Below are 26,109 nucleotides of genomic sequence, written 5' to 3'. Positions count from 1 at the left end.
AAAATCGAACGGGGTCTGTACATTATAAAAATAACCTTCAAAAACTTGTGAGAATAACTATCTTTTAAATTTTACCTAAAAACTAGAGTTTTTATTGTCTTCCTGTTTTAAGTTTTCCTAGAACAGGAATATAAGTCTGTTTTCTTATACAACATTAGACTGAGTCGATTTGAGATCATTTTTGAATTTCTCAAGCCCTGGGGTCTCAAAAGCTTCGTTTTGATTCAAAACTCATCCATGATTTTTTGCTAAATTTTTTAGGAACGTTTACATGAGTTAATTTGAACTTTTAGGTTTTTATAGGAAAATTGAATATTTTGAACTGAAAAATCAACATCATTTTTGTTTCTTCTGTGGAACCAAGCTTGCTTATGGATTTTGTGGCAATTTACAAATTCTTCAACGTAAATTTTCTGCTGAACAACTTTGTCGAAGACCTTAACTTTGTATCTTATTGGAGCAAGTTCACTGGTGTTGGGAAAAAGTGGTAGACATTTTGACACTTTTAGCACATTTAAAACAATTTATCATGCAAAAACATATTCCAGATCATCGGCCTTCAAGTTTTTTTTACAACACGTGTTCTATTTTCGCATGCTGTGATGCAAAAATAGCAGTATTTTTATCACATACGGCTGAAATAGAAACAGTGCTGTCAAAAAATACAACGCTCAAAGATCTTAAAAACATTTTTGAATGGTGAAATTTTAAAAATGTGCTACAAGTGTCAAAATTTCTACCACTTTTTCCCAAAATCAGTGAACTTGCTCTTAGGCAAAAAAGTTATTAGCTGTTTAACAGGGGTTTGTCTTTTGACATTGATTAACAATAAATTCAAATGACATCATTGCTTGTGCCTCGCAAAGCATTGTATGAAAAGTAGTCATGCAATACCTCGTTAGGCACCCAGCAGTGATGTCAATTGAATATATTGTTCATCAATGCCAAAAGACATATCCCTGTTAATCAACTTTTAACTTTTTTGCCTAATAAATTACAAAGTTAAGGTCTCCAACAAGGTTGTTCAGCGGAAAATTCCTTTGGAGAATTTATTAATTGGCACAAAAACTATAAGCAAGCTCGTTTTCACAGAAGAAACAAAACTGATGTTGATTTTCCAGCACGAAATAATCAATTTTTCGATACAAACATAAAAGTTCAAATTTACTCATGTAAACGTTACTTGAAAATTTGACTATAAATCATGGATCAGTTTCGAACCAAAACGAAACTTTTTAGACCCCAGGGTTTGAGAAATTCAAAAATGACCCCAAATCGACTCAGTCTAAAACTACATGCAGTACGCGTCCAAATAAAGTACGCACTTTCTATCAAAAAAAAATTCAAATCACTGTTTTTGTTGACCATAAGAATATCACTTGAATATATTCTGATGAACTGTAGTATTTTTATTACACTAACGACTGGTGAAAAAATGTTGTCAAAAAATTAAAAACGTTCTTCACACTAAAGTGAAGTTGTTGTAAAAGTCAGTTTTTACATGGACAAAATAAAGTACACACGCTTAATAATCTTAACATACCGCAATTTAGCTGCATGAAAAAAATTACCGACTTCTTATAAGTCAAACAAGATTCAATTTCCTGCAAAAACCGTCAGAACTAGCGGTTTTTTATATTTGTTCATTCTTTTTAGGGCACGATTAATTCCAACAAGATGGTGAAAAATCACGTTTCGGTAGATAGAAATAAGTGGAAGTTAACAATCAGAATTAACTGTAAAATTACTCGAGGAGCAGATAAACACTGCTTAAATTTTTTTTGAATATTTGTCTTAATTTATTTTGAAAATTCTAATTTAAGAGTCTGCTGTCATTATCCATAAATTTTTTTTAAAGATTATCGTTGTCGGGAGCTGGAATTACACGGCACTTTGCATTATTTGATGGTTTTGGAATATTCTTTATCCGAAAGTTTCTCGTCAGAGAAACTTGGCAGTCATAGCTAGTTGTGAATTTCCGTTAGGCTCCTTTGTCTTGCTCAACAGTTACGGTTTCTAGCTTTTTGCTTCTAATTCGTGCTCCTGACTTACTTGAAACGTGCTTTCAAGCATTTTGCCTTTAAAAAAATTCCTTAAAAAAAGGAACAGTGATTTGAAAGCATGGTAGAAAGTGCCTCATTTGTTTAGTCGCGTGCTGCATAACAAAATGTTAATTTTCAACCTCAAAGTTGTTCGCAAAATATCCGTTTTGGGAAAATTTGACCTGCAGTTTCTTAACCTATGATGATAGAAGATTCATTGTGTGAGCAATTTACTCTAGTTTCTTAATATTTCAAAATTAAGTAGATATTTTTTACCAAGTTATCTGTAGTCGATTCGGAATGAACAAAGTCCCGATAAACAATTTGATTTTTATAACTTTTGACAGCTCTGATGTATTTGAGTGTTTCTTTAATATTTGTATTTGTCGAGAATATTAATTTTTTTTTTGGTTTCTTTGTGAAAATTGTGAAAAAATCCAAGCAATATCCGGACTTTTTTCACGATATCCGGGTAACCGGGCCGGCCCGGACTTTCTCGAAATTTTGTATCAAATACCCGGGCAAACCCGGATAAAACCGGGCAATCTTGCAAGCTTATGATATGATTGGCATCAAGGGCAAAAGAACGAAACTCATAAACATTGGTTGATTTTAACATTTTTTATATGTCCTTTAAACTCTCTTCTGCTGGTGTTCGTTGATTTCGAAAAAGCATTTGACCGACTGAACCACGAAAACATCTGGGCTGCTCTAAGACGACGAGGGGTCCCAGAGAAACTAGTCCATCTCATCGAAGCACAGTACGAGGCATTTTCGTGCAAGGTCTTGCACGACGGTGTCTTGTCCGAACCAATCCCGGTAACTGCTGGAGTGAGACAAGGATGTATTCTGTCACCGCTGCTTTTTCTCATCGTAATGGATGAGATCTTGACTGGATCGATTGACTGTAGACCAAACCGAGGATTGCCGTGGAATCCTTCAACCATGGAGCAACTGAACGACCTTGACCTGGCAGATGATATTGTTTTGCTCGCCCAAACACAACAAGACATGCAGAGCAAACTCGACGACCTCACCGAAAGCTCCAAGGCAGCAGGTCTCAAAATCAATGTCGGAAAGACCAAGTCGATGGAAATCAATACAGAAAATCGTTCCAATTTCGTGGTAGCTGGACAACAGGTTGAGACAGTGGAGTGCTTCCAGTATCTTGGTAGCCAGATAACGCCTGATGGTGGGACCAAGAAGGACATCGAGACCCGGATCAGAAAAGCCCGATTTGCGTTTGCGAGTCTCCGAAACATCTGGCGGTCACGCCAGATCTCTCTACGAACTAAGATCCGAATCTTCAACTCAAACGTCAAATCCGTATTGCTGTACGGGTGTGAAACTTGGTGCACATATGCGGTGACGACGCGAAAACTGCAAGTTTTTGTGAATCGCTGCCTGCGGAACATCATCCGCGCTTGGTGGCCTGGCAACTGGATCTCAAACGTTGAACTTCATCGCCGGTGTCATCAAAAGGCGCTAGAAATCGAGATTCGGGAACGTAAGTGGAGATGGATTGGGCACACGCTGCGAAGAGATGAAAACGAGATTTGCAGAGAGGCGCTTGACTGGAATCCAGATGGGCATCGAAGAAGAGGCAGGCCCAAAAGCTCGTGGCGGCGAAGTCTAGCCGCTGAAATCCGCACAGTTGACGAGAACCTCGGCTGGCAGCAAGTGAAGACGCTGGCTCCGGATCGCCAGCAGTGGAGATCTTTTATCTCAGCCCTATGCGCCGGTCAATCGGCGCTGGACCCTTAGGTAGGTTTAAATATCCTCCAAAATTCTCAAAGCTTAGTTAATCTGTTGAAAACATCTGTAGGTTTTTTATTATTCCGAATAAAACCATTTTCAATGCATAGGTTACATATTATGTGTTTTTTGTGTTTTAATAGGGTTGAATTCCTATTTTTCGACAATCTCTTTATGTTATCTCCGCGTTTCCATAAAATCATTGACTGGAATTTTCATACTTAAATATGATCAGTCCTGTGTAACAAACTTTTCCCTCTAATCAAGACCTTTTCAATTGGCCTAAAGTCTACGAAATTATTTTAACTTTTTACTATAAAAAACTTTTCAATGATCTAGTTTTCAACATTTAATTTAAGTTTTCGACACAAAAATTCCGACAAAAACATTTTCCTTTGATTACATACAGAGCACAGTGGTCCAGAAATAAAATTTAGCGGAAAACAGTTACATTATTTAAAAAAAATTATCGTGAACCTTATTGGCTGACCTTTATTTTTAATGTAAAATCGGGTGCTGAGTCCGAAAATGATATTAAAAAGAATCTCAGTAGAACAGTTCTTGAATTATGCTCCAAATATAAAATTTGGAAAAATTTAAAAAGTACATGTACTTAGGTTCAAATATCTCGGAATGAATAACATAAACCTGAAATCTCTTTTCTGCATATTAAAGATGAATAAATTTGCTTTCGATCATTTGCACTTCATTTTTGCGTATGATCAACAGTGTTGTTGAAATAAGTTGCTTTATAATAGAAAAAAACGCATTTTTATAGAAAAAAAATTGTTTTAGCGAATGTTTTGGACACGAAGGTAACATTCAAAAAATCAGATTTTCTATTGACCTTAAATATCAATTCAAAACAAAGATTTCAAGTGTTTTTTTTTTCAAAATCGGTTGAAAGTTGAAGAAGTTGTGGTTACTTTACCATAACAGTAATTTTTGCATTTTTGAATAATTTAACGAATTGCGGTGTTCCAATCATAGTATAGGAAGAATTAAACATGGTAAATCTCACTTACTCTAAGTCAAAATTAATTATAAGCTTACCAGAAGGTCACATCCCAAATGGGGAGGGGATGCTTGAGTCTTAAACATGAATAGGATTAATGTATTTTTCTGGGGAGGAACCAAAAATACTTCACTAGCTGATTGCTTTTTATGAATGATTTTCTTGAAGCCTAAATTGGAACAAATATTTCACTAAAAGACTGCAATTCAATTGAACTTAAAATTAAAATTATTGCGGCTCAAAAATAGTATTTAAGGCAAAATTTTTCGTCAAACACACGATGAGAACTTTTTACGTATTGCAAATGAGAATTTTCGCTTAAACGCAATTTTTGAACCCCAATAACTTTTTTGTTTCAATTACAATCGTGTTGCAGTCTTGAAGTGGAATATTTTTCTCAATTAAAGCTTTAAGAAAATTCTTTATTGAAAGCAATCAACTAGTGAAGAAAAAAGTAATCAATGAAAAAACAGTATCTTCAATGATCTTCAGTTTACTTAAAATGCTGTGAACTAGTATGATTATACGACAAACTTTTACAACAACTACAGGCGGTCATTTTCACTGGAAAAAAATTTATGGTGGTTCATAAGATTTCTGAGATCCAAAATTTATTTCCTTACTTTGATGAAATAGAGACTACGTTATTTTACAATATTATAGAACATATTAATTAGTTAGGGTGGTCCTATAAAAAAATTCTGGGTATCTTTTCATGATGAAACTATATCAAAATCATTTATTGAGCAACATTTTAGATTATTTTAATGCGCATCATTTGTTGAAAATGGATTATGTACCAAAATTTGTGTTTGTTTTGAATTTATGGGGCGATATTACTTGTAAAGCGCCTCAATAACTCCAAATGGAGCATGCCAAAAATGTTATCGTTGATTGCATCTGAAAGTTCATGTTACAATCTTTACAAAAAAAGGAGATGTGTTTTTAATAAATTTGTTATATCATTGTATGAAACTTACATAGAAATCGTTGAAATCTCCATAAAAAATAGAGAGAATTTGTACATTTGCTCTTCAAAAACTCAAAAACTACTGAACCGATTGATGTGAAATTCGGCATAGAGTAGTTTTTTGAGTAAAAAATCGTATCTGTGGAGTTTTGAGTCCTTGCACTGAAGAGAGGGAGGGACCCCATACGAAATAATCGTAAAATACGATAAAAAGCTGTTAAATTCAATCTATTGAGTAGTGAATCTCATAAAATAATGTGAAAATGCACGCCTTCACGCATAAAGAAAACAATTGAAAAACCTTAAATATCACCATGAAAAGATATCAAGGAGAAATTTATTTTTATAGGACCACCCTTCAGTTCAAGAGATAGATGTTGAGTGTCTTCGACAAAGTTTTATGAATTATTATGTTCAACAATAGGTTTGGAAAAAATCTTCTGATCTCAGAAATTTTATGAACCACCCTATAAATTTGCCAGTCAAAATGACCGCCTTTAGTTGTTGTAAAAGTTTGGTCAAAACATCGAAATACGGGACATACGCTTATAATTGTTTCCCGCTAAATTTCATTTTTGGGCTACTGTGCACTGTTTGCAGAGTGTCGAAGATTAGATTTTATTGCTAAATTTCAGTGCTGGTTTTTAACAGTTGATAAATTCCGTTATTAATCGATAAATAAGTAAAACATTAAACTGAATAACAGACAACAGAAAAGCTCTATATCGGTGGTTTTAAACCGCTTTCATCAGAAATCCATGTTCCATCCAGTTTATTCATGTAGAGATATTTCCATAATTTATCTAGATAAACCAATAAAACTGATAAAAAAAATTTTACACTGCAGTTAACTTGGTGTCCATCAAGATTTCAAGATATTAGAGTATTCATTAGGATTTTTTTCAATATAATATGTTTTTCTTTCACTTTCCCTTAAAAAAACACTACCAGGGAACAACCCAGTACGGGAAAGTCGGGCAAGACGGACACCCTAAGGTTGAATCGCCATCGAAAATCAGATATTGCTTTTTCCATCGCAGTTTTCGTGCAGATGGCCAGTTTAGGTTGTTTGCTATCGCAATTACCATTGGAATTAGTGAGTTTCCTTCATCAAATCTGTTTTTATAGCTATTTCAAACATGCTTGCAAATTACACTATTCAAAAATGGTTGGGTAAAACGGACACTGCTCAAAAAAGGAACATTTTGCCACAAAAATTGCTCTAAAAGTTCATATTTTTGTTAGTTGAGTAATTGAAAACGTTTTTCTACCAAAATAGAACCATCTGGTCCGAGTCCTGAAGCGAAACAATGGGGTTTCGGAATTCCGTATTTTAAATGTGCTTTTTTCACCGGAGATCCTGTTTTTACAGTTTTTATGGCCTGTTTGAGATGGTGAGTGCTTTTCGACCGACAATTTTTCTTGCCAAGGTGTTCTGAAGGCGTCTGGAGGATCAAACTGATGAAAAAAATAAAATGCCTGTTTAAACTTACCCGCCGTAGCAACTTTTTTTTTTAAAAGTTTGTTGTTAAAACCCTTTGACCGAAATTCGCTGATTTACCTCCAGATGGTTAAAAAGAAGCCTAATTAACACTCTACCTTTGAAAACTGTTGAAATCTTCGAAAATTTTGCGAGTTATGAACAATTTTATGAGGAGAGAAAATTACATCAGATAATGGATCCTCAAAGTTTTTGTTTGTTTTGTTTACTTTTATGGGACCATGCTTGCTATAAATAAACAAAAGGTCTCGAAAGTGTTGATAGACTGAGGCGAACATATTCCCATCATTAGGTTTGTGCCAAACATTGTAATTTCCGAAATATTGAAAGTGTCCGTCTTACCCGACTTTCCGCTACATGATGGGAAAACTTGTATCTATAATCAAAAAGAAAATTGAAACCGCAGGTTTGATGGCCTGAAACTATACGAATCGTATGTGAAATTTTCTAAGAAATTCAAATTAGCCATCAGATTTGTCCGGAGCCATCACTGTGAAGTGTTATTCGACCTTTTTAACCAGAAATAAGCTTTCTATGTAAGTTTCAGTAAAATGAAATTTTAAATCATTGGAATTGCATAAAATGAAATGAAATGTTGTATTTTAAACGAGTAGTGAAGTATTTTAAAAGAGACCATTTACAGATGATAAGGTCAAAGAACGTGATCTGCTTTTCCCCCTTTACCCCTATGAAGAATAAATAGTAATATCTCACTCGAATGTAAATCGGTTTTTCAAAAATGAGTTTTAAATCAAAGCTTCAAATTGCATTCAACATCGAATAAACTATTGGAGTGATGTCTGTGGAAGGTATGCAATTTTGTACAAAAATGTATCTTTCCTAAAGGCAACCGATTAAAATAGTATTTTTTTTAAATGTCACATTATTTGTAATAGTAACTCCTGTAGATTTTTATCAATATTCATGAAACCTTCATAGCATATTTAAATATTACATAAAAATATTACAGCTGAAAAATTTGTTTTGTCAAATCCAGTGTCACGAAATTATGATAGTTTTTTTCTGAGTACTAAGGGCCAAATTATCCAGATGTCTCCGGTCTAATTCGACGACAAATCGGAATTTCTTAAAAATTCACATACGTTTAGTAGCATTTCAGCTTGCGTTTTCGAATTTTTTATTTCGAGTAAAAAAATTCCAAAGTTTCATCTTTTATACACTAACATACATTTCAACCCAGTGAGCAAAATGTACACATTGCGTGTTATACGACAATTTGAGGCCAAAATGCGATCTTTGAACTGTTTAACTTTTTTGTTATTATTCTTGATTTTAATTTTTTATAAAATCAACATAATTAGGCAATCAATTAGTAAAGGAAAAAAAAAAGAAAACCAGATTTTTTTAGTTTCTTCAGAACACAGTGACTTAGAATCCCTCGCACACTTAAGATTCAGTGCAATCTCTTCCCGTTGTCAGATTTAGCTAAAATTTGGCATATAGTCTTCTGATAATTTCTTAAAATCATCTAAGTCTTGTTTTTTTTATAAGTTTTCGATTTAAAAGTAGGAATTTATTGAGTCGAATATGATTGATTGAATAAAAACTATCCAACATTGGGTACAATAAAGACTGAATCGTAAATAGCTCTTCATAGGATGATACAAACAACATATTTTGTAAAGCAAACTTTTAGTGCACAAAAGTTTGCATATTTTGATGGAATCAGCATTTAAAAAATTAACGCTGGGTACACATTTTGAACGATTGAATAAAAAAATTGCGTACAAATTTTTTTTTCTAAATAGCTGGCTGATTTAAAATTTTGATTAAAATTTGGTTCAACTTTTATTTTTTATGTGTAGTTTTTAATTCATACAAAATTTAAAAAAAAAATATTAAAAATTTTGTGAACATTTTAGGACCCAGAACTTTTTTTTAAATAAAAACTTGAAATAGTGAACTTTCTATCAAAGATCGCGTTTGCAGAACCTCTAAACATGATTTTTTTTGTTGGTCCCATACACAAGTATGTTTGGGTGAAACTCCAGATTTTCAAACATTATGCAATTTTGGGACACCCTATAGTACTGTGAAATCATTTTGTTTGAAAGACCAAACACCGTTACTCTTATACGTAATTTTTTTTATCTTCCATAGATTTATTATTTGGCATACGCTTTTGAATTAGAGTGTCTGTCCCGGAATTTCCCGGGCGGGAATTCCTCGGAATTCGAAAAATTCGGGAATTCTCGATTCCCGGGAATCATAGTTTCATTCCCGGGAATTCCCGACATGTATGAAATTATTTCTCCGGGAAAGCCTGATAGCCTCTGGGAACACCAACTTGTTGTTCTTTTTGAATATAAAGTCATACAAAACTCATTGAGAATATGCCAATTCATGTGGAAGTAGACATTTTGCAGCCATTTGGTGTTTTTTTTAATTTCAAATATATAAGTTTAAAAAGATTTTTTGTATTTTCACACCGTTTTCATTGAACGAAAACCCACAATACTTCGAAAAATATATGAAAAATCGCGCAGCAGGTAGGTAGATTGTGTTTTCTTGAAAGTAACATTTATGCACTTGTTTCCCTCTGGCTTTGGAAGCCAGATGAATTTCACAACATAAAAATGAAGACAACATCGTATTTTTTTCATATGAAGAGCAAATATATAAAATATTCAGAAAAACGAAAAAAGGTTGGAAAACTTAAACAAATAAAAAGATATTTTTCAATTAACCCCTAATTGCATGGATGAACTCTCCATTTGACTTATTCAAGTCTATAACGTTTGACTGTTTTTAATTAATCATTGTTGACAGTTTTATTTATTTGATTAAAAATTATTTAAAGAATCGAAGTGCATATATTTTACATGTATTTGGATTTCCCGGGAATCGGGTGGACAGATTTCCCGATTCCCAAGAATGGGAAAATTCCCGGGAAATGAACACTCTATTTTGAATAAGTTTTTTGCTGTAATTTGTATTGTGAGCCTTCTTGGTTGAATAATTCTACTGAATCAAAGCAATCGAAAGATTTCCTCTAATTCAACCACGGTATAAGAAAAGCTCAGATTGATTAATCGAAAACGCTCACTGAAGAAGATAGTAAGTTGCTATCGTAAAAACCGTTATCAGAACTTTTTTTCACCGTAGTTGAATAAGGAAACCTTTTGATTGCTTTGATTCATAAAGTTTTCTGGTTTATGATTTTTTAATCCTTACCTTCAGCGTAATCGAAAGACTGCTTGCCGTTCCAGCCGACTCGGAGAACACACTGTCGTGAGATTGGGACAGTCCATCGCGACTTATGTCACTGCAAAGAAACAAGAAAACAAAATCAAAACGATGGAAAAAATGATCTACATAGTTTTTGCACAACTGTCTGGAAATTGAAACCCACTCGTGTGTTTGAATTCAAATTACTTTCGATTGTTGACCGACAGCTCCAAACAATCTGATAAAGATCTGAATCGGGGCAACACGTGAGTGGGTCCCCGGAAGGCAACGTCCAGACACAATCTAATCTTAGAGAGACATAACAGTAATAACAAATAAATCAAATCTAAAGTAGCGCAAAGTCATAAAATTTAAACTCAATACGATTTTCGATTGGTTTCCTTGCTTGTTTCAGTCAATTTGAGTGCTGATCAAACTTTTTCATTTGGTATTTTATGAGTGTTGGGATTGATAAATCAGTAACTTCAAATCATGGTTCAAATTACCATTTCTTTGTTTTATTGGAAGAAAATCAATCAACAAATGTAAACTTAAAAAAAGTGTGTTTAAGGAATGTTATTGAACATCCGTGGCTTGTTGTTTGCGTTGGTTTCGGGCGAAAATTTTACACATTTTTCCGCCTGGAATTAAATATTAATTACTTTATCATCTTATGTAAGTTCCCATCGAACAAAGGAAAGATGGGTTCATAATCAGCTGTTACTATTACACAAACAAATAATCCCTTCACTTGAGAGCCGGTTGTGGTAATCGTCGAATTGAAGTACCCTCAGTCAGCCGCCATCACCAATTCAGAAGAGGCAATTTTTGATTCATCTTTGGCATCTTTATTCGTATGAATCGATTTTTTTTGTCAGTCTTAAATGGGTGTAAGCTAAGCTGCTGGTTCAAGCAAAAGCAATGAATGAAACTTACCATGAGATCGGATTACCAACCTGCTCCATACTGAGGGAAGTAATGGCTGATGCTGGGAGTAAATGAAGATTTTTGCTTTCATGCGAAAGTGTGGAAATTTGCGGAAACACAATTAAGGCTACACTACCGCGGCAACTTCCACATCAATCGAGCAACCGGAATGATTAACTCTCTTTTGTAATCCCCGTGATGACTTCATTTGGGGCTTTGTGGATCGAAATTGGCGAACATCGATATACCGTGAACGGTGTATAGCCGTGATCAGCTATTGTGTGCTATACTATTTGTTCACATCGCGATAAGTGCACTGTCCCGCTTTATAGTTTCTTTGCTGTCCTTCTCGCACAGTGATACGCACTTCAAAAAGTTGCACTATGTCGGTTTCACGTACTCCACCATCATCAGCCATCAGCAGCAATGAAACCAAAACAAATGCCAAGCGAATCCGATCCGACGACGATACCGAAGGAACCGCCAAAACTCTGACTCTGGAAGCCGTACTTCAAGCCATAAACGAACAATTTACCAAAACTTTCGAACGTATTGATTCTATCAATGGCAAAATCGACGCAGTGAAAGCTGAATTGGATAGCAAACTCGATCTGGTTTCCCGTGATGTCAACACGATCAAAGAAGACTGCACGAATCGTTTCAGCCGCAACGAAGAAGCTTTGCGTGCATTGGGTACGAAGGTCGAAGAAATCTCCAATGAATTTGGTGGTATTGTGAACAGAAACGAACTAATTGCTAGTGGGATTCCGTTTCTTCCAAATGAAAACCTCGCTGAATATTTTGCCGCAATGTGGGATCACGTTGGCCTACCTAGAAACAACACACCGACAGTTGACGTCAGACGGCTGAAATCGGGCCCTCAAAATCAGAGCTTGATTTTGATTCAGTTTGCGCTTCGGAACAATCGAGACGACTTCTACAGCGCCTATCTCCGGAAACGTGACCTGCAGCTCTCTCATCTTGGTATTGACTCAAATCGACGTTTCTACATCAACGAGAACCTTCCCATCGAGGCTCGCAAAATCAAGGCAGCTGCTCTACAACTGAAGAAGGCCGGGAAGTTGGTTTCGGTGTATTCGAAAATGGGTGTCGTTTACGTGAAACGGACAATCGACGGACCACCAGCAGCGATCCGGAACGAGGGGCAACTTGGACAATATTTGTAGCTAAGTACCCAGTTATTTTTCGATCACAAGTCGTTTTTTAGTTATTGTTTTTCTAAACCTGTTAGTAGTAGAATGTGTTTTAAAATAGAGTTGCAAATCGCTTACCTTCAGCCCCCTAAAAATTGCTTTCCCTATTACACATGACTCTTAATTGTAACAACCACACCTCAACGCACATCATCAGTGCAGTTTTGAATGCCTCATTACCGTTTGGGAAATTAAATGTTTGCCATGGAAACGCCCAGAGTATCTTAGCTCGGAATTCTACAAAATTCGACGAAGTAAAGGAGCTTTTGTTAAATTCCAAAATTTCGGTTGCCTGTTTCACGGAATCCTGGTTGTCCACTAAAAACAGCAACCGTAGTGTTGGAATTCCCGGGTTCACAACTTTTCGGAACGACAGAGGTTATCGGCGAGGTGGCGGCCTACTGGTCTACGTAAAACAAAATATATCATGCATAACTGTATTCAATTCACAGCTAACAATGAACACGGTGGACAAAACTGAATGTATTGGGTTGGAGTTAAACTTGGGCGGAGAAAAAATACTTGTTTTGTGCATTTACAACCCACCGGATAATGATTGTTCTCAATTTCTCTCTGATAAGTTGGAAGAATATGCCATCCGTTACAGCTGTATTATATTAGTCGGAGATTTTAATACAGATCTCTCAAGGCCAAGTAGGAAACGCTCGAACCTGGAGGATGTTTTCACAAATTTTTCACTTTCTTCCGTCGGTGTTGAGCCTACGTTTTTCCATGCAGATGGGTGCTCTCAGTTGGATCTTTTTGTAACTAGCAGTAATAGAAATGTGCTCCGTTTCAACCAGGTGAGCTTCCCAACATTATCTCACCACGACCTTATCTATGGTTCATTGGATATTGATACGACGATCACACCTAAAGTGGAAATGTTCCGTGACTACATGCGCTTAGACTTCAGAGCTTTAGAAAATAACATCTTCTGTGTCCCTTGGAATGAGTTTTACGAAATGGATGATCCAAACCAATTAATAACATTTTTCAACAATCACTTGCAGTTGATTCACGACAGATGCATTCCATTGCGCAAACGTAAACGCCGAAAGGTATGCAATCCATGGTTTAATGACGAAATCGCCAAAGCAATGTTGGAACGCGATTTGAGTTATAGAGACTGGCGTTTTGCTCCTACAGCAAACAAAGCGTTGGCTCGAAGTCGTTTCCAACAACTCAGAAACAAAGTTAATTCTTTGGTATTTATAGCAAAACGACAGTTTTTCGCAAATTTCTTGGACAGTCGTTTGCCTTCTTCGATTTTATGGAAGCGACTCAAAACCGTTGGCGTAGGCAAGGAGAGATCCACCCAAATCTGCGATTTGGATCCCGACGAAGTAAATCGAACTTTTCTGTCCAATTACGTACAAAACGAAACAGATATCCACGAAAGAAGGGCATCCCGAGTTTCATCAAACAATTTCTCCTTTCGATCTGTTCAATGGTGGGAGGTCGTCAATGCCATAAGAGATGTCAAATCCAACGCAACGGGTCTTGATGGTCTACCGATTAAGTTTATAAAAATCATACTTCCATTTGTAGTAGGACAAATCACTCATTTATTTAACCAGATCATCGAAACGTCAGTTTTTCCTACAACTTGGAAGCACGCCAAAATTATACCACTGCGGAAAAAACCACATTTGAGCTCAATAAGCAATCTTCGGCCAATAAGTATCCTATGCGCCATTTCTAAAGCATTCGAAAAACTATTAAAGCAACAGATGTCAAGTTTTATCGCGGAAAATGAACTCCTCAGCGCACACCAAGCTGGTTTCCGTAAGGGCCACAGCATCAAAACTGCCGCACTTCACGTATATGATGAGCTAGCTCGCGTGATGGACAAAAAAGGCACAGCCATTTTGGTGCTACTTGATTTTTCTAAGGCATTTGACACTATTCCACATGACAAACTCTGTCACAAGCTAAGCACGCAGTTCAATTTTTCTGATTCCGCTGTAACTCTCATTGAATCCTACTTGGTAGGAAGATCTCAAACGGTTTTCTGTGGGGAACAGCAGTCAGGACGTGGCGCGGTACCCTCTGGAGTGCCTCAAGGCTCCGTTATTGGCCCACTTCTTTTTTGCTGTCATGTGAACGACCTGCCTGGTGTTCTTAAGTATTGTTCAATCCAACTCTACGCCGACGATGTTCAACTGCATATTGGCCGTTTAGGTCCTTGTGGACGTGAGATTATCACCATGGTCAACGAAGATCTCAAAAGTATCGAGGAATGGTCCCAGCAGAACCAACTTCTTGTCAATCCAACAAAAAGTAAAGCACTTTTTCTCAACGGAAGACGACGGAACGTGACCCCACTGGAAGCCATCACTTTGGGTGATCAGGTTATAAACTGGACGGAAAGTGCACAGAATCTTGGTTTCGTGTTCCAAACCGATCTTCAGTGGGACAAGTTAATCAACCAACAATGCGGTAAGGTGTACGCGAGTCTTCGTTTATTGCGAAGCAGCGCGATATTGGCTCCTCGTGACACCCGACTGAATCTGTTTAAAGCGTTAATCCTACCTCATTTCCTGTTTGGCGATCTATTGCATGTGAACCCAAGTGCCACAAGTTTCAACAGGCTTCGTGTGGCTCTCAACTGCTGCGTACGCTTCGTCTATGGCTTGGATAGATTCGCACATGTTAGTCACCTTCAGAAAAACTTAATTGGCTGTCCATTGGAAAACCTGTACGCTCATCGCTCCTGTTTATTTATACGCAAGCTTATTACAACAGGAAACCCGCCAACACTTTCCAGCAAGCTACTGTCATCCCGAGGGCAACGGTTGCAAAATCTGATCATCCCAACGAATTACTCATCAACCTATTCAAAATCATTCTTCGTGCGAGGTGTGGTTCACTGGAATTCGCTACCTTCCACATTAAAACGAACGATACAGGAAGCAATTTTTAAGAGGGGCTGTCTAGAGTTTTGGAGCCGTAATTAATTTAATTTGTATTCGGATTAAATAAGAGTAGTTTAAAAGTTAAAGTGCTAGGATGATAAAATGTAATAACCATGTGTACTAAGTTACCCCGATAGTGGCAATTTTAAAAAAGGTTAACCTTTACGCCACGAGACAAATAAATCAACAACAACAACAACAACAACATTTGACTGTTTGAAGGGTTTGTTTATTAAAATATGTTAATTTTCAATCTATCTATAAAGACCAAATTTTATTATTTTACATATTTTAGATCAGAATTATCCGCAAGTTCCGTTGAAAGAAAATGTCCGGTTATGCAACATGTTCCACGAAATTGACACACTTTTTCCAAACACACAGTGCGTCAGAAATTGCGGGCAACTGGCAGCACATATGCATAACTCGATAACGAGATCGAGAGTGAAGTTTGGCATATCGAAACAGCATGCATAAATGCAATTATCGGAAGCTACGCCAGACGAACGGGCTTCGGTATTTGGTTGTGTAAATGAGCTGTTACTGTTTCGGTTGATTTTGAACATTTGGTTCGGTTGAGGAAAATAAACCTTGGAAAGGCTCTGTGTAGATCCGGTAAAAATACTTGAAATTTCAAGAGTGTTTATATATAAAGTACGAACTTATTGTTAATCGATATAAAAAGAAGAAAAAAGTAACGATAAGTGCCAGTTTAATGTATTTTTTTTACTTAAAATTCGTTTCTTAAAAGATTCACATTATTTTTCAAAAAGAGTGTTTGTTTTTAGTCTGGAATCCAGAATACGTTCTTGAAAAGTAGTAATTGGAGTAAATGGATAATTTCCTGAATCCATTGGGAGTCCTACAAGATTCAATCTTTGGTAGAGACCCCTGAAAAAGAAATAAGCCATTAAATATTCAATTATGTTTAACTAAAACTGTAGTCTGTATGATAATCAAACTGCTAATTATTTCAAGATCAATTTTTTGGAAGACCGTGGATTGGAGATCAACTTATGAAGATTATGTGCCGCCGACCGTGGACTAGAGGATAGCCTTCCAGTCATCTAAGCCAGCGGGTATGAGATCGAGTCCCGGTCACGGCACACATAGTACACTTTCTGTGGTTTGGTGGTTTTAGCATTTGTAAGATGCTAGCCATCATATCCTTGAAAGATGTACGCTTAGAATTAAGAAAAAGGGAATCTCTTCGAGGAAACATCAAGTTTCATTGAGATCTTGTATGTGTTTGTGTTCGTTTTTTTTTTAAAAAAAAAGTTGTATATGCTACCAGAAGTTTGTTTGAAATATATGAATAATTTTATAGTGACTGTACGGACGCAGGATTCCGTTATTGTTGTTCCAGGAATTGGGTCCCAAACGGCTGAAGCAGGAAGCAACAATGGTCATCAATCGACCAGCGATCGCGAAGCTAACAAAAGGCCGAAACGAAACGAACTTCCGGTAGCAGAAAAACATGACCGTTGCACGCGAATAAGTTTGAAAAATGATTTTTATTGAAGCATAAATAAATATACATGTCACTTTTACACTAGTATTGGAATTCACTTATCACTTTTTCGTCATGTTTTTTTCTCACTCTTAAATCTATGGTGTGAGTGTGCAGTGTTGGCAATTCAATGTTTTGTGTTGTGTGTTGTGTGAAATTGTGTTTGGTGAAATTCATGTTTTATGTGTACTATTTACATCGAATTTATTCCCTTATTTCTATTTCACTCAACATTTTTTCGTATTTCTTCGAATTTTGTTTGTAATTCATTGATGTCTTCGTATTTTATCATTATTATTTGTTGTGGGCCGCTGTTTGTTGTGACTTCGCCGGAACAGTGACTTATGTATATTAAAACAATTTACTGGTTCATATTTCAAACCAATGTTTTTTAAAGAATTTCTCTATACTTTGAATGTTTTCACATCTGTGGGTTAAAATTAAAACACCAATGATTGATTTCATCTTCAAAAATTTTTCAAACGAATCAATAACAGATTCTTATATTTATTGTTCAAGTAAATAATTATTGTTGCAAGAACTACGATGTACTTACAGTGGTGTCTGAAAAAATTGCAAGAAATTATAAATTCTCCCTATAAAAGAGTAATATAATCATGTTAGTTATAGGATGATTCTATTTGAATGTTAAGATTCAATCAATTTAAAAAAGAACTACTAATTTGAAAACTTTTGTGTTCTGATCAGTAATTTCAAATGATTTTGGTAAATTTATAAAATATAAAAAAAAAATTGAAAAAACTATATAATCATTTCAAACTTAATTTTTCAGTGAAAAATTTTAGGTATAGGGATTTGTTTTAAATATCTAAAGGGTGGTGCGCTGAGGGCCTTTAGATCTTGTCAAAACTTGAAAATTTGATTATTTTTTACGAAATTTCAAAATAAAACCATATTTTAAAGCTCTGTTGTTACTCTGTTGTTTTCAACAAAAATAATAAAATAGCACATAAAAACGCATCAAGATTTTTTAGTAATGACTTTTAACATTAAAAATTGTAAATAAGCTTTAAATAGAGTCTAAAACTACCGTCTGCAACATCTAATTTTCTGCAAAAATATCATTGTTTATTTCAATTTATGAAGCAACTTTCATCTGAAGACACCACAGTGAGCAAATAACTCCTTTAACAGTTATAAAAGAAATATTTTTTTTTTTAAACGAACACAAACACATACAGAATCTCAATGAAACCTGATGTTTCCTCGAAGAGACTCCTTTTACTTAACTCTAAGCGTACATCTTTCAAGGATATGATGGCTAGCATCTTACAAATGCTAAAACCACCAACCCACAGAAAATGTACTATGTATGCCGTGACCGGGATTCGATCTCATGACCGTTGGCTTAGAAGACTGGAGAGCTATCCTCTACGCCACGGACTGCGGCAAATAATAATAAATAATAATAATAAATTTCATTGTTTGCATCAAAAATAAACAATGGTCGACCAACTGCACTCACATATACAGATAGCGCGCGCACTTCTAACAAATTGATTACCCAATAAAGAATTCCAGATCCAATAAAGAATTCCAGATGAGTCAAATCTGTCCGGGATGCCCAGATATTGTTCAAAACTTCCCGGACTTTGTTCGGATTTATTCATTATTATTTGCCAAATGGAATAAAACTCTCAAATTTCTCTTTGAATTGATTGAAAAAAAAAAAAATCAAAATAATAAAAATTGTTAAATCCTAAGATACGATTTAAACACTGCTGCTGTGAATCAATGAAAACTTTTTATATCAAGTAATTTTCTTTCACTTTCACTCTTGTTTGTTTTGTCCCTAATTTAGTTCGTGAGGGACATTAAAATGGAAGAAATAGAAGGGAATTCAAATCATCGCTATTGTATTTTTATGAAAAAGTCGACAGAATATTCGACCGAATTTTCGGCTGAATAGTTGAAAAGGTCAATATTCGGTATTCGGTACATCTCTAGTTGAAAACAATTTGCGTAGAGACAAGTGGCGCTGCTATTTTTTCGCACACCTCTGTACTTGCAATAAGAAGAAACTATATTTTTAAAATGTCCACTAGAGTGCTCCAATTGGCCCGACATTTGAAAAAGTTATGCGCTGCAGGCTTAAATTGATCCTAGGTCTAGTACAAGGACTCATGCCAAATTTGGGTCAGATCGGATCACGGGAAGGGGTCGCTCAACGAGCCTTAAGTTTGTATGGGATTTTGGGACATTTTGTTCGGGAGGAGCACGAAAATCCAGTTTTTCATAATAACTTTAGTCTCCTTCGACCGATTTGTTTTAAAAGCGGTTTTTCTTAAAGCTTAAACTATGACAAATATTTCATCCGAAGACTGCATTTCGATTCAAGTTAAGACACAAAAGTTATTAAGCTTAAAAAATAGTTATCTAATGAGATAATGAGAGACACTGCCTCGAACATTTTGACGCAGCATTAACAGTGATGAACATCACCCTCAAAAAAGTTACCCCATTTTTTAACTTTGATAACTTTTTTATCTAAAGTCGAATCGAAATGCAGTCTTCTGATAAAATATTTGTCATAGAAAAACCGTTTCAAAAAAAAAAATCGGCCGAAGGGGACCTAAGCTATTCATGAAAAACTGGATTGTCGTGCTCCTCCCAAACAAAATGTCCCAAAATTTCATACAAACTTAAGGCTCGTTGAGCAACCCCTTCCCCTGATCCGATCTGGCGGAAATTTGGCATGAGACATTGTACTAGGCCTAGCATCAATTTAAGCTAGCAGCGCATAACATTTCACAAGCTTGAAATTTCTCATACAAATTTCGGGCAGTCTAATGTACACCAATCCTATTTACGTAGAATTTCAAGTGGTCAGGTATTAAAAGTGTAGTTTGGATGAATTTTACCCCTTATAGATATTTCTGAGAAAATTTGGATGTGAATGTGATGTTATACAAATTTTTTTAAAATTTAATTTAATGCAATCAATTTCGTGATATTTTTTGTCTAGTCTAAACTTTAAAGATTAATCAGGACGATGAAATATAAGCGTTCTTTAAGTGGGAATTAATGGGAATGCCCAATGGATACTGACCATCCTAGGAATTCTCAACCAGGAATTCTGGAGAGTAAAGAATATCGGAAAACCCAAATCCCGGAGAACGATTGAAAAATCTTGAGAATTCTTGAAACCAAGTTTATACGACACAAATTGTTCATTAGTCATCTACAGCAAGCAATGTGATTTATCTTCCTTGATATATGGTGAGGTATCCTAGCCCGGAAAAACTGGCCTATTTAATCCTGAACTCTTGACTTTTTGGTTTCAAAATAAATGATTTTTGGTGAATTTGAGCAATTTGAGGCACCCCTAAATCAAGTCCGATTGAGCTGAAATTTTTCTTTCATTTTTCTTTTAGCCAATCTAAAAAATGATTATGATCGGTTTTCAAAATTCGATTATGACATTCTTTCCAAGCATCCATTGCAACCCTTATGGATTTATTGAGACTAGATTTTTTTTTTCTTCTGAAATATTGTTAAAAATCTTGGAATATTTAATCGGCTTTGTTCGTCTGAAGACTTAGTCGTAAAAGTAAAAAACGATAACGATTTTTTTAAACAAATAATCCCAATAAACACACACTAAAAGAAATATTGTAATGCTCTTTTTTGCAAAAATCTCCAAGCAACCCAAAGTCACATTTTAACTTAAATCAAGCCAACTGCCCAATACTCTTGAGTAAATCATATCTACTCATTGGTGAACTTGAAAATTGCAAAAGTGATTTATATGCCATCTGATGCGATATATGTAGAATGTTGGGAAAAAGCAATCGAGCAGCAAATTGAGCAAAATCTCGGAAAATTGGTCAAGCTTGGGATCCGGCGCGCTGCAACATGGCGACATAATGTACTTAACATAGCAAATTATCAAGATAAGGTGATATGAGCTGATGCCTAGGAAGAAATTTAAATAGAGAGTGTTTTTTGCTCGTTTTACGATTAAAGGAAAGGTTCTTTAGACTTGTTTTGAACTTCAAAATATCGATGAGAGCTTAAATTTAAGGCTGCATAAAACCAAGTTCAGATCAATAATGGGGCTGAGTAAGGTTTTTCGTAGCTATGGAATTTCTGGTAGCTTGGATCGTCATTTAGAACTTCCATTTTCCAGATTTAACAAATAGCCTGCCGTCTAGAAAATCAACCTCGATAGTAAAAAATCTATCTATATTTCGTCAAATTCCGTCTAAATTTTTGTCTGTTATAATTGAAAACAATTTGGATTTTTTATTTGTAGTTTTCTAAGTAGGTACACTGAATAATTAAATGCAGGGTTTTTTTTTCGAGGGAAGAGCTTGATATAAACACATTATTGTTTTACCAATTTGCTTAAATCGCGAAAGAAGTAGCGAAAAAAATTTTTTGCTGTCGAAATAACATTCTTGATCTCTTACTGAGAAATTAATGCCAAACAACGATTAATTTTATTAAAGGACTAGCTGACCCGTTGTGCTTTGCTACACCTTCCGGAAATAAACATAATTTGTAAAAATTTATTCAAATTTAGATTCAAGAGAGCATTTTTTTTAAATCAAACCTCATCATACTTCAGAATCAACAACTTTGAAATGAGAGCTGGAGCTGCAGTTCTTAATTGCAATTCAAAGATGGTATATATTATTTACTGAAACTTGATCTCTAAACTCGTTTTTCAAGATCTGAAATTTGTACTCTGTACCCAAAAAAACCATTTTAAATATGGTCCCTTCTTTGAAAAGCTCTTTATCATAAATTTACATGGGAGCTCTCCCATCTTTTTCAATTTGGTCCCCCACTGCTTGAAGAGGGTAGGCAAATTTAACCGGCTCGATAAATTTATGTTTGTAACTCCACTTTTAACGAATGCTGTTCAAAGGGTATGACCTTCATTTACAAAGACATTTAAGAATTTTCAATATCCGCTTCAGTTTCAACATTCGGAATACCCCTTCTGGTCTTTCCAACATATTGAATCATTTTGAAAATGAATTTCTTAAAAGTTCGACGTTTGCCCTTGCCCCACCGTGTAAGTTGACAGGAGGGAATATTGTTCTTAACACTGTAAGGGTATATCAGTTCTAAAGTCTCGCTTTTCAAAAACGGAGCGGATCAAAAGTCACTCTTATGCAGCCATGTAACACAAAAACACTTTTCATGTTAAGTAAGTACTTGAATTGGTATGTAAGCAAAAAGTACGATGGTTATTTCAGAATTATTCAAAATAAAAAGCTCCCATTTTCATTTCTTAATTCGTTTCAGTTGTGTATTTGGGCCGAAGTAACAATTTCTAGAAGAAAACATAATTTTTATTTTTTTTTGAACAGGAAAAGTTGAACGTTTGAACATGTTCTAATGTTCCTTGAATGAAAAGTCGAATGCTACCTACATTAACACGAACTAAATATGGAAGTATTTTTGCAAATCTTTCAATTGGTTTTGATTCGATTGATAAAATACCAATTCGTGTCACATCTAGGCGTCATTTATTACCACGTGCTGTGCATCGTGCACGTGCATGTAGGTTGCATATCGCCCCCACGTGTTTGAGAAACAGGCGCCTTATTGTTAAATTTTCCAGCAATCAATGAACAGTGTGCTTTGGTTACTATTCTCTTGCGACGACGTTTGCTCGCCCATGGAGACGAAAAACAAACCCCTCAAAGAAAATATGCTTGGTTGAGAAATACGCGCCAAAATATTCCCACTGATCAGTATGCTATGCCTGGGTTACTATCGTTTTGCGACGTTGGCTCGCGACGCCTCGACCATAGAGACGAATAACAAACCGCCCAAAGGAAGAAAAAATCTCGAGAAAATGGATGTCATGACTTTAATTCGTTTCAAAAAACTACAAATTTTGTATGGAAGCCCCCCCTCCCTTAAGTCGGATGGAGTTTTGACTATTACAGAAACCATCCCCGGCCTCAAAAACCCTCAGATGCCAGTTTTGACGATGATCGGTTCAGTAGTTTCCGAGTCTATAGGGAACAGACAGACAGACAAACATTCATTTATATATATATAGATGATACGGTCAAAATTTGGTCAAGGGAAAACGCGTGTAAATCGGTGAATAAATAATTAAAAAATTAAAATAAAATTTCTTTTTTAAGTTAATTATCATAAAATTAAGGAAAAATATTCAGTTAGGCTTCCGCTTATCCAAATCCGAATTGGCGGGCCTTACGCTTAACCCCTGCCATCAGATTTTTTTCAGCCACCTTGGGGGTTCGCTTGAAACTACCGGCAACTCTCTTTGTCGTCTCAGCGGCTTCCGGTTTTCGATTTCCCCCCGATCCAGACTTCCTGGCTGTCGAAAAACGTTCCCCAAACACTTGAATTACATTTGGAACGGTTGATTTGGCAACTTTTAGCGATTTTGCCAGCTTTGCGTGCGAGTAGCTCAGAGCAACATTTTTATAGGTCGATTCACGCACTGCCTGGCCTCACTGGTTTTGACATTTCGCGATTCCTGTTTTGATTCCTTATTTTCCAATTCTACACGCTGAGGAAGCAAAGCAAACATTTCGGTCCTCATTTAATTCTCATTCACACGTTTTAAGCAAAAGTACTCAGCTCAATTTTGGGATAAAAAAATTAAATAGAAAATTAGATGTTTTCAGTATTAAATAATTAAAAGTCAATCATTTTGTTAGTTAATCCAGCTGAAATCCAGCTGGAATAGATGAATTTAAACTTAAAAGTTAAACCACTGACCACTGACAGGACACTCGATTTTGGTTTTCGGCACTGCTCGAAAATGAACGAAAATGTTGATACCAGTAAAATTTTCATGCTCGAATTGCTGCTGCGCAATGTCGACGATAAGAGGCTTCTAGCCAAAAACTGAGAGGAATTTTGTTCTATAAGTCTCGCGTCAGTGTGATTAGTGGTTAAACTGACGTTATTTTTATTCCTTGAAAATATCATATCGTAAAAATTTATAATAGTTGAGCCTTTTCTTTCAGAATATTTTCCGGAGAATTTTCCTTTATTAGATTCTTCTGTCCCTGAATAGTGTTGTCGTATAAGTATGTGCATTAGACTAGTTCACTTTTTGGCTTTTTTCGCTGATCACAACGCCACTTACAGGGTTTGATCCTCATTTATTTTCAAGAACTCTGGCCGAATTTGAGCCCATTTGAGTAAGTTTCCAGCGTGCGCTAGAAGTTTTATTGAAAAAAGTCCATTTTTCTGGAAAATTTTCGTAGATGTGTTCTAGCAAGCTGTTGTTAATATAAAATGATAATTTTATAGTGCTCGGTGATTGGTATGACAAGCATTCGTATGGACCTGTTTTAGATAATTGACTAAATCAAACCGAAAAAATTTAAAAATTCATAAACTACCAACTTTTACAGAAAATTTACTTACAAGTTAAGAGCTTAAAATCAGTAGTAAATAGAGAAAAAATATTTTCGATATAAAATTTTCATAAAAAGATAGCCTTATTTATAACCTTCAATTTGATGTATAACACTTAATTATCGCAACAGTACAAGCAAAGATATTCGAACATTCACATCACATTCTTTGAATCATAATGTTGTCTCCATTCAAGTTTTAGCATCATGCAACCTGCAAAACGTGGCATCAAGAGGACTTGCTTACAACTTGATCAAAGCGCGCGCCTTTTTTAACTCCTGGCCCCGTCATGGGGTACTTGATTGAAAAAAATATCCTTTCTTGTGCACAAGTTGGTGTGGAGCAAACTTGAATGAAAAATATTTTATCAAATCAAATTTGTTGCATAGATATTTGAATAACTTTGCTAGCACTCTTGCGATCATTAAGTGTTATACATCAAATTAAAGGTTATAAATAAGGCTATCTTTTTATGAAAAGTTTATATCGAAAATATTTTTTTTTCTATTTACTACTGATTTTAAGCTCTCAACTTGTAAGTAAATTTTCTGTAAAAGTTGGTAGTTTATGAATTTTTAAATTTTTTCGGATTGATTTAGTCAATTATCTAAAACAGGTCCATACGAATGCTTGTCATACCAATCACCGAGCACTATAAAATTATCATTTTATATTAACAACAGCTTGCTAGGAACACATCTATGAGAACTTTCCAGAAAAATGGACTTTTTTCAATAAAACTCCTAGCGCACGCCGGAAACTTACTCAAATGAGCTCAAATTTGGCCAGAGTACTTGAAAATGAATGAGGATCAAACCCTGTAAGTGGCATTGCGATCAGCGAAAAAAGCCGAAAAGTGAACTAGTCTAATGTGCATTTGTTTTTCAGCTTCCGGTCGAAATAACACAAAGAATTTCCGGACAATCGATTCGGCACATTCGAATTCTTTTGAAGTTTCCACATTTGGACATTTGATGGAATTTTTTATTTCAAGTAGACGCGCTTTCCCAGAATATTCAATGCAAAGTAGGTTGGTCCAGAACAAATTTGTTGAAGAAGGGGTTTGAAAACGTGTTGGAACATTTTAATAAACAAACCTCCTTTTCGATTTTTTTTTACGAATTTTCAACTTTCTGTTCATTTCCAAAGAGATAAACATGAGAAACCAAAAAATGCGCTAAATTTAATTCACAAAATGGAACTTGGTTTTTTGCTATCCTTAAACTGAGTATTGAGTTACATTTCTTGACCGTGCAGCTACACGAAAAATTTCGCCGCACCCCATTTCTCGTTCGTTAAATTTTGTAAACAGGACGTGCGAACTGTCACCACAAAAGGGAGAATACGTCATCGTGAATCGACCCATACGCTGCTCTTCTTCCTTGGAAGGCATTTTGACAACTAAAGAGTGAATTCCAAAATAAAAATAGGAGCTACATTCTACACACACACACCTTCAATATGATGGGTGTTCAGGTTTTTTAAATGCAAAATTGAAAGAAATACGTCAAGTTGATATTGACCAAATTTTTAACGTATCACTTTTTTGTTTTAATTGTGTAGTGTGGAATAATAATATCAAAGTTAAAAACAGTTTTTTAGGTTTTCTAATTGCTTTTTGAATTTGTGAGGCATTGAATAGTTTGAAATGTTACTGAATAGATTATTTTTAAATATGCTTAGTT

At 35.4% G+C, this 26,109-nt stretch overlaps 1 protein-coding gene across 3 annotated transcripts in view; it reads right to left on the bottom strand.

Moving 5' to 3' along the window:
- The window catches only part of LOC129748728 (probable serine/threonine-protein kinase DDB_G0282963), a 366,662-nt gene that overhangs the window by 15,722 nt on the left and 324,831 nt on the right, over nucleotides 1-26,109 (bottom strand). For all 3 annotated transcript variants that reach the window (XM_055743422.1, XM_055743423.1, XM_055743424.1), the window contains one exon: nucleotides 10,479-10,569. In XM_055743422.1, the coding sequence (XP_055599397.1) occupies nucleotides 10,479-10,569 (91 nt within the window). The remainder of the gene's footprint in view (nucleotides 1-10,478; nucleotides 10,570-26,109) is intronic.

Source organism: Uranotaenia lowii, chromosome 2 (genome assembly GCF_029784155.1).
Source record: "Uranotaenia lowii strain MFRU-FL chromosome 2, ASM2978415v1, whole genome shotgun sequence".
NCBI classification, from domain to species: Eukaryota; Metazoa; Arthropoda; class Insecta; order Diptera; family Culicidae; genus Uranotaenia; species Uranotaenia lowii.
This window is presented reverse-complemented; position numbering and strand designations above follow the sequence as displayed.